This window comes from Camelina sativa, chromosome 17 (genome assembly GCF_000633955.1).
Source record: "Camelina sativa cultivar DH55 chromosome 17, Cs, whole genome shotgun sequence".
Classification (NCBI taxonomy): domain Eukaryota; kingdom Viridiplantae; phylum Streptophyta; class Magnoliopsida; order Brassicales; family Brassicaceae; genus Camelina; species Camelina sativa.
The window spans coordinates 24,418,473-24,428,131 of record NC_025701.1 but is presented as its reverse complement, the minus strand read 5'-3'; the positions used below and the strand labels follow the sequence as shown (position 1 = coordinate 24,428,131).

The 9,659-nt window shown below is 30.7% G+C and overlaps 1 protein-coding gene across 1 annotated transcript; it reads right to left on the bottom strand.

Annotated features, from left to right (window-relative positions):
* Positions 4,985-7,260, bottom strand: LOC109129945. The gene is made up of 2 exons (XM_019238991.1): positions 5,761-7,260; positions 4,985-5,617 (listed from the first exon to the last, which is right to left on the bottom strand). Exons 1-2 carry the CDS (start codon positions 7,258-7,260, stop codon positions 4,985-4,987), a joined length of 2,133 nt encoding a protein of 710 aa, XP_019094536.1.

Genomic DNA, 9,659 nt, shown 5'->3' with positions numbered 1-9,659 from the left:
AATATATATATATATATATATATATATATGTTCAAGATTGTATTTAAAGATTACATAACTTTTTAGTTAGCTAAATTTATAGTCACATATAAACAATATATATACATAAGAATTTAAATTACTTATTAACACCATAATTCAACCCATTATTTGCTTAACTCAATATTGGTTTCAAAGCCAACTAAAGAAAAACAGAAACGATCTTATTGATATTAGACCAAAACATGGGCATACAAACATAATCACTTACATGGAAGATATTTTAAAAAAATAACTTATTATTGCAACATCAACGTATGAAGGGTTTACATAAGCAGTTAATTAGAAAATCTATAATACAATAAATGTAGTGGAAACAATATCAGTCAATGATAAGATTGGATCCTCAAAAGCAAGAAACAACATCTTCATAATTCATAAAAAATAAACGCCACAGTTATACACATCTGAACGAAATGGTATAAACATATAGTGTATAAATATAAGTGACGGCAAAACCCGTATATGCCTAATTAAAACGAAATAATACAAAAGAGAAAACGAAAAAACGAAAAAAAAACAAGAAAGTGCCAACTAGCACAACCCACGCGTTGCGTGGAGAAGCACCTAGTATATATAAAAGTAGAGTTTCAGTCTCTCCTTATTGGTCCACTTGGCAATGCAATTTTAACAAAAAAAATTATATTAAAACACAAATTTAAAAACAATTAATTTTCACATTTAACTCACATAATATAAAACTGAAATCCTTATAGCTTCTCACTATAAATTATGCATTAACTTTATTTTTCCACTAAGTTGTACTAATTAATTGTATTAAAACAAAACAATAAATTAGAATTGTAACTCTCATTTTTCTAAATGCAATTTTTCATCATTTCTCTTCCTATAAATACTCATTATCTTATTCTCTTAGTCTATCACTCTTTCATTCTCTCATCTTCTTCCACTACTCTCAAATCTCTTTTTTTGTTTTGTTTTGTTTTGTTTTATATTTTTTTTGTTATTGTTGTTGTATGGGTTATAAAAAATCAAATCAAATATCATTGTAAAAGCTTAGTTTTAGAGTTTGTATGATATGTATATCTTATATATTTATTTTAATCTTTTAAAATGTTTATCTCCATTTTCTATTTTATATTAACATCTTATAAGTCATTATTTTCATACTTCCTTACAATATTCACCACACAATAAGATCATAAAGTTGAAATGATCCATATGTAATTATCTATTATGTCTCTGGTTATCTCACATATTCATGTATCATTTTAAATAATTTATAAAGATCAATATAATATTTAAAGATCAATATAATTATCCATTTATCCATTTATAAAGACTATTTTGTTTTGTGATCCAATTGTTAAATCTGCAGAGATCAATATAATATATATTTTTTTTTTATGATTTGAGGTTTTTGAAAACAAAAAGAACATAATTAAACAATTGGTTTTTTGTGTCTTTAATCAAAATAAAAATTATCCAAAAAACAAAACATATTCAACTGGAACTTAAATATAAAAATAAAATATAATTTTAAAAATATCATTTCACTAAATTCTCTAAAGATGAAACCATTAGTATGAAATCTAGCACTATAAATTAAATTGATGAGAGAAAACCAAAAAAATATAAGTTATCCTTGGGATTTTAAAAATTATTGAGATTGAAGAATTCATATAATTTTATAAGAAAACTAATTTAGTTTGTCACTTAAAAAGTAATATTTTTTATTTTGAAATATTATGTGTAAGTGTTGAGTTTATATCAACAAACAACCAAATCATGTGAATTTTGATTCAGCCACTTGGTATTCCTTTTATTTTAGGTTATAAAAAATTAAAATATTTATTTATAATTAAAGACATGTAACTCCATTTAACTCAAATGTAACTCCTATCCAATAATTGTACATTAATTCATTCCTCCTACTAACTTATTATCTTTCAAGAGAAATTATTTTTGGTTAAATTTTAATATTTTTTATTTATTTTGGTTGGCTAAACTTATATTCATATTTTGGTTGGCTAAATTAATATATTTCTCATGTAAAATTATTGTTTATAATATATTTCTCATTTCAAAGTTTAAAGCAATATATCATATATATAAAAGTAAGGTTTTGGTCTCTCCTTATTGGTTGATTTTCATTTAATGTTTTCTAATTTTTTTTTATTTTTTTATTTGCTTTCTAATTGCTTTAAACAATATTTAAGATCCAATAAACACAATACATTTAACTCACACATTAAAATAAAATTATAACTGAAAATAAAATAAATTATGCATTAATCATATTCTACCACTCAATTTTATTCAAACACAATAAATTACTATTGTAACTCCATAGTTCTAAATGTAACTTCCATCATTTCTTATCATATAAATAAGCATTCTCTCAATCTATCATTCTCTCATATTGACATTCTTTTACTATCTCATTTTCACATTCTCTCATTCTCTTCTACAATACCTCAAATCATTTTTCTTTTTTTTTTGTTATTTTTGATTTCTTATTTTTGTTGTATGGGTTTTAAAAAAAAAATGAAATATCATTGTAAATTGTTAATGCTAAATTTTAATTTTAGAGACTACATGATATATATTTTACATTGTTTTTATTTTAAAAGATTTATCTCCTTTATCTAATTTGGATTATTATCTTATAAGTAATCATTCTCTCTTCCTCTCCCACCAATATCAAATGTTGTTATATCTCATATGTGTTGTAAGAGTTTGATTCTATATTTTAATTTAGAAAGTATTATATATATATAGATATTACATTGTTCTATTTTTTAAAGATTCATCTCCATTATCTAATTTGGATTACCATCTTATAGTAAACATTCTCTCCTCCTCTCCTACCAATATCAAATGTTGTTATATCTCATATGTGTTGTAACTTGTAAGAGTTTGATTCTATATTTTAATGTAGAAAGTATTATATATATTTAACATTGTTTTCAATTTTTATTTTATTTATATAAAAAAATATTTCTTTTATATTTCTTGCCTTTCTAATCTATTCATATTTATTTTTTAAATTTGCATAGTTAAATTTAAATTCACATATGTTGGTTTTAACAAAACAATCAACTTTATTTGAGAATTAGATGTTCCTATTCATTTTTAAACGATCAATGTGTAACATATAAGCATTTTGTCTTGCAATCACAAGTTCCATTTCCATTGCTTAACTCCATGGTTAAACTATAATATATGTTGTCCTATTTGTAGGAATAACAACATACTTATTTAATTTATTTAAAAGAGCAGATGATTAATCGAAATAAACATTTCTCCAAATTTTATAATTCAATCAGTGAGTGTACTTATTACTTTGAAAAACTTTTACATTGAAGTTCATAAAATCATATAAGAAAACTAAAATACTATATCACTTCAAATTTGGAAGGAAACACTTGGTATTCCTTTTTAAAAAAGTCAAGACACATATAAAAATTTATTAATATTTAACTCACTTTAAAGACATTAAAGGTCATTTAACTCAAAAATAACTTCTATCCAATAATTTCATACATTCCTCCCAAAATAAATATATATATATATATGTTCAAGATTGTATTTAAATATTACATAATTTTTTAGTTAGCTAAATTTATAGTCACATATATACAATATATATACATAAGAATTTATATTACTTATTAACACCATAATTCGACCCATTATTTGCTTAACTCAAAATTGGTTTCAAAGCCAACTAAAGAAAAACAAAAACGATCTTATTGATATTAGACCAAAACATGGGCATACAAACATAATCACTTACACGGAAGATATTTTAAAAAAATAACTTATTATTGTAACATCAACGTATGAAGGGTTTACATAAGCAGTTAATTAGAAAATCTATAATACAATAAATGTATTGGAAACAATATCAGTCAATGATAAGATTGGATCCTCAAAAGCAAGAAACAACATCTTCATAATTCATAAAAAATAAACGCCACAATTATACACATATAAACGAAATGGTATAAACATATAGTGTATGAATAAAAGTGACAGCAAAACCCGTATATGCCTAACTAAAACGAAATAATACAAAAGAGAAAACGAAAAGACCAAAAAAAAAAACAAGAAAGTGCCAACTACACCACAACCCACGCGTTGCGTGGGGAAGCACCTAGGATGTATAATCATATACATAAAAGTAAGGTTTCACTCTCTCCTTATTGGTCTATTTAGCATATATTTTTTTTAAATAATATTTATGTATAATTAAATTAAAATATAATAATGTACATTAATCTATACTTTAAATTCACATTTTACTATTACACTGTAACTGATAATACAAAATTATGAATTGACTTTTTTTGCATTCATTTCATTCAAACACACTATAAATTATAATTGTAACTCCTCTAATTAAATTATTTTATAAATGTAACTTTCATCCCTTGAAATCCTATAAATAATCATTCTCACATAATCATCCACCCTATCTCAAATTCTAAATATTTTCTTTGTTTTGTTTATGTTCTTGCATGTATTTTTTCCTTCCTTCTTTGTCTTATTATTATTTTTAATTTTTAATTTTTAATTACATATTTATAATAAAATATTTTAGACATGTAACTTTCATCCCTTGAAATCCTATAAATAACCATTCTCACATCATCATCCACCATATCTCAAATTCTAAATATTTTTTTTTGTTTTGTTTATGTTCTTGCATTGGTAAGTGTGATTATACATTTTGTTAGATTTATTTTATATTTTAATTCAAAATTTTATCTCTTTGTTTTTATATATTTCTTCCTTCCTTCTTTGTCATCTTATTATTTTTAATTTCAATTATATATGTATAATAAAATTTTGGTGGCTGTAAAAAACAATTATCGATGTAGACTCAGATACTAATTTTGATCAAAGCCCAATGAGGAAATCAAGCAAAAGAAATCATCTTTTTTTTTTTTTTTTTTTTTTTTTAAAAAAAANGAATGGCTTAAACAAGCCAAAACGAAGGGACATTGTTCACATAGGTAACTAAGTGCGGTACTGTACGAACTCGTCGTGCAAGATTATCCGCTTTACCATTCTGAGAGCGAGGGACACAGACCAAAGCGAAAGACACAAACTCCTCTCTATCCGCGTATATATCCTCCAAATACGGCGTAAAAGCTGGCCACTCGGAAGGTGAAGACACCATCTTCACTAAGTCGGAGCAGTCGGTAAGAAAGACGACAGATTGGTTATCCGCCCCAATCATGCATCGCATAGCCCAGATAAGGGCTTCAACCTCGGCATGAAGGGGAGAGAGACTGCGGCGAAGGTTTGCAGCTCCCATTGAATGAGCACTACCCGAAGGTGACGTACAAAACCATCCTCGACCCGCATAGCTATCTGTTGCTTTCCAAGAGCCATCTACAAAACACATAAAACTCAAGGGGAACCTAGGGCTTCCTAATCGCCCAGTCCTCTCAAGTGTACTTGCAATATTTCCAGACAAATCTGAAACCATATCTGAAACCATATCCTCAGTCTGGGCCAGAGCCCAAGCCTTTACCTCATCCTCCGCGATCCGTAAAAGAGCTAGGGGATTTGAATCCAGATTACTAAAAACCTTGTCATTGCGTGCCTTCCAAATATAACACAGAATCCACGGGAAAAATCCTGTGTTGGCACATTGGTACACCGCCAAAAGAGAAAATCCATGTTAGTGAAAACTGATCCCGATGGGAAGACACCCAGAGCTGTCTGAAACTGCGACAATGCCCAAACCTGTCTCGCTGGCGCACATTCAAACAGAGCATGATTAATTGTTTCCTCCTGAGCAGCACAACGACTACACAAGGCATCATCACCTATACCACGTTTCCATAGATTAGCCGTAACCGCCACACATTCCGTAAGCACTTGCCACATAAAATGACGGCGTTTTGGGGGACACCTAATTTTCCACGTAAAAGCCTGAAGCGCGACAATGCTGGGTTCCAACACTTGCGGGGAAGCAGGAGTCAGCATATGTGAACGAAGAATATGATACCCTGACTTGACCGAATATTTACCCGACTTAGTAAAATGCCAACCTGGCAAATCCGGTTTGTCCGGTTGGCGCAAAGGTATGGCAGAGATGGTAGCCACATCTTCCGGAACAAAAGTAACCGCAAGCTTAGCCACATCCCAGGAATTAGAACTCCTGTCAATAAGGTTTGAAACGCGTAGCAGAGGGTCCGAAGGGGACCCTATGCTCATTGCTGGTCTCGGGGATTGAGCAGGAATCCATGGGTCAGTCCATACCAAGAAGGAATCACCATATCCTACCCTTTTAATCAGTCCTTTGTTAACCAGAGAGCGAGCAGAAATTATACTCCACCACCCATAAGACGGCGAGTAAGATTTGATTGGATCAAAAGGATCCGAGTGCCGGTAATAACGACCTTTAAACACCCGTGCGAAAAGAGAATCCGGAACCGTTATAAGACGCCAAAGTTGTTTGGCAAGTAAAGCTGTGTTGTAATCATCTAAACTCCTAAAGCCCATCCCTCCAGCATCTTTGCTGTAACACAGCTTGTCCCAGGCTATCCAATGGAGACCCCTTGATTGCCCCGACGAACTCCACCAGAAGTTCGAGATGGCACTAGTCAGCTTCCTGGTTACCGTCTTTGGGAGACGGAAGCACGACATCACAAAGGTAGGGACCGCCGTAGCTACCGACTTGATCATCACCTCCTTACCCCCTTTGGATAACAATCGAGCGGGCCATCCACTAGCCCGTGCTTGCAGCTTATCTTGCACAAAAGAAAAAATCTTTGTCTTAGAACCACCTAAGCTCTCCGGTATGCCTAAATAAGAACTCATCCCGCCCAAGTTTGATATACCCAAAACTCCCTTTAATTCCTCCTTGAGATCAACATCCACCGTGTGTCCAAATTGAACTGAAGACTTCTGGAAATTTATTTGCTGACCCGAAACCCGCTCATATAACTTAAGGATCCTCAACACCACCTCACACTGTTCTTTTGTCGCCCGGCAAAAGAACAAACTATCATCTGCAAACAATAGATGAGAGATAGGAGGAGAAGCAGTTGAAACCCTGATACCAGTCAGATGCTTCGCTTGTTCGGCCTTCCGAAAATGGGCAATAAGCACCTCCGTACATAAAATTAAAAGATAAGGCGATAAAGGATCGCCCTGTCTCAACCCTCTATGTGGAACAATTGACCCATGAGGTTGGCCATTAATCAAGACCCTATATTGTACTGATGTCACACACCACATGATCCAAGAAATCCATTTTTCACAAAAACCTATCCTTCTTAGCAAATGCTCGACAAAAGACCATTCCACCCTATCGTAGGCCTTACTCATATCCGTTTTGATAGCCATAAATTTCCCTTTACACGAAGGATTAGTACGCAGCCCATGAAATATCTCCTGAGCGATCAAGATATGATCCGAAATATACCAACCCGCCACGAACGCCGACTGAGTTTCGGAGACCAGGGACGGAAGAACAGCACGAAGTCGTTGACATAATACCTTAGATATAATTTTATACCAAACAAATCATCTTCATTTATGTATATTTATTTTATTTTTAAAAGTATACAATGTTGTTTGACAAAAAAAAAGTATGCAATGTCTTAACAAAATAAACTATTATAATAGAATTTTTAAGTCAAAATGAATATCATAGTAAATTTTTATTTTTATCATTAACAATATTTTTAAAATAAGTGGTATATTTTGATATTGTATGATATTTGAGTAAATAAAGTATATTATTGACATTTAGAAAATTTGTTTGTTATATATGTATTTTTAGGGAATATTTCAAAAATATTTCTTTTTCAATACCACTTTTCAGAAATACCATTTTAAAAAAGTTAATTAAAATAAATTCTCAAATTTTTTTCATAATTTTATGATTATTACTTAAACTAAAATGAATTAACATAACTAATACAACAACCCGCGCATATGCGCAGGATATTACCTAGTTTAATGTAAACTATACTTAATATATGTATTAAAAATCAAATTATATATATTTATATATAGATATCTATATATATATATAACCTATTGAGGGCATCACTCAAGACATAAATTATTGGTCATTTAGTTTTCAAAGGATTCAATTTATTTTCTCAACAAGGAATTGTAATAATGTCCCTCACTTGCTATCAAAGTTTGGTTGTATTTCAAACATTTTCTACTCAAGGTGTTTTTCACCTCCACGATGCTGTCAATCCAATTGTATAACGATTACATTAATTCATTTATATAATTTATTTTTGCTGAAAAAATATATTACTCTACTATAATCACAAATAAATAAATAAATGTAAATAACTAAATACTTTGTCCATGCATCGCGTAGACAACCATCTAATTATATATAAGATACTAAAGTCTATTGGACTTAGGTCTTATGGACACATTTACTAAATTTTCCTTTTGATTTGAATTATTTGGTTTTCCGCTAAAATTCACTCTCACTATATTTGTAACTCAAAAACAACAAAAACAGAAAATTAAATTTTAAAAATCAAATATTCAATTTCGACTCCTCAAAATCGCGTTGTTCCGCGTAATAAAAATTGACTATAGATTAGGCTTCATTTGGATAATGTCAAACTAAAAAAAACTTTCTTTAATTTAAGAAGTTTTATATATTGAAAATGTACATTAATAATAATTATACACTAAATAATACTATAACACAGAAATGTAAAAACAGAAGCAATGACAGATGAAGATTTGTGTGGGCATTCATCGGATTAGGCCCGATTAAAGCGTAAAGACTTCGTGTCCTTACTCCTTAGGCTTGTCCAGTGGTTTTGGAGCTTCTCGAGTCGGCGGTGACTTCATCGTTCATAGTGGCTGGACATGCTATTTTCTTACCCAAGTCTGTATCCTTGTTGGACTTTTCGTTTTCTTTATGTTGGGCCTTGGCCCTTTTTAGCTTTTGTATTTTCTTATATTAATAAAATGAGACGACACCAAGAAAAAGAAAAAAAAATTCAAATTTTGTTCTTTTGAAAAGCCAAACTTCTTATTCTCCCTCGGGCGAACAAAGCAAGTCACTGGACGATTAAAGAAGTGACAAATCCGATGAAAATTTAGCGATCTGAAACACAAGTCAACACCGAGTTGATCAGAGAGAGAGAGAGTGTGTTATAGGGTTTCTGATATCGAAGTTTTTATTTGAATTGCATCTGAATAAAAAGGAGAATAAAGAAGGACACGTGTTAGAAGATGGTGGGAGGTCTGTTTTGTGGCTAAAGGAATGTTGACATGGTTTTTGATGAGCTGTCGCACATGAGCTGTCACATACAAGCTGGAGCACAAGAGTCCAAATTTTTCTTTATAAGGGGAAGCCGTTGCAGTCGTCTTCCTCATTGCGAAATTATCTAAATAAGATTTTTGTAATCACTCTCTCTATTATGGATCTCTTGTAATCGGTGTTTGCTCAGCTTATTGGAGTTGTTACTTGATTCAATACTCTTGTAAATTGGGAACAGGATCTTTGTTTATAACGAACATTAGTTATTTCGTAAAGTGCCTTTACGTTATCAAATGTATCAGAGCTAAACGACCTCAGAAACTATGGCGGAAACTCGTTCCCAGACGGCGTTGAAGGAAACCGTAGCTCTTGAAGCTAGTGTGGTGGT

What these genes read in the sequence shown, in the direction of transcription:
- LOC109129945 (XM_019238991.1), bottom strand. Translation starts at nt 7,260, where the DNA reads ATGTGGTGTGTGACATCAGTACAATATAGGGTCTTGATTAATGGCCAA. An exon ending in AATGTGCGCCAGCGAGACAG is followed by an intron (nt 5,618 to 5,760) that starts GTTTGGGCATTG and finishes TATATTTGGAAG; the next exon opens with GCACGCAATGACAAGGTTTT.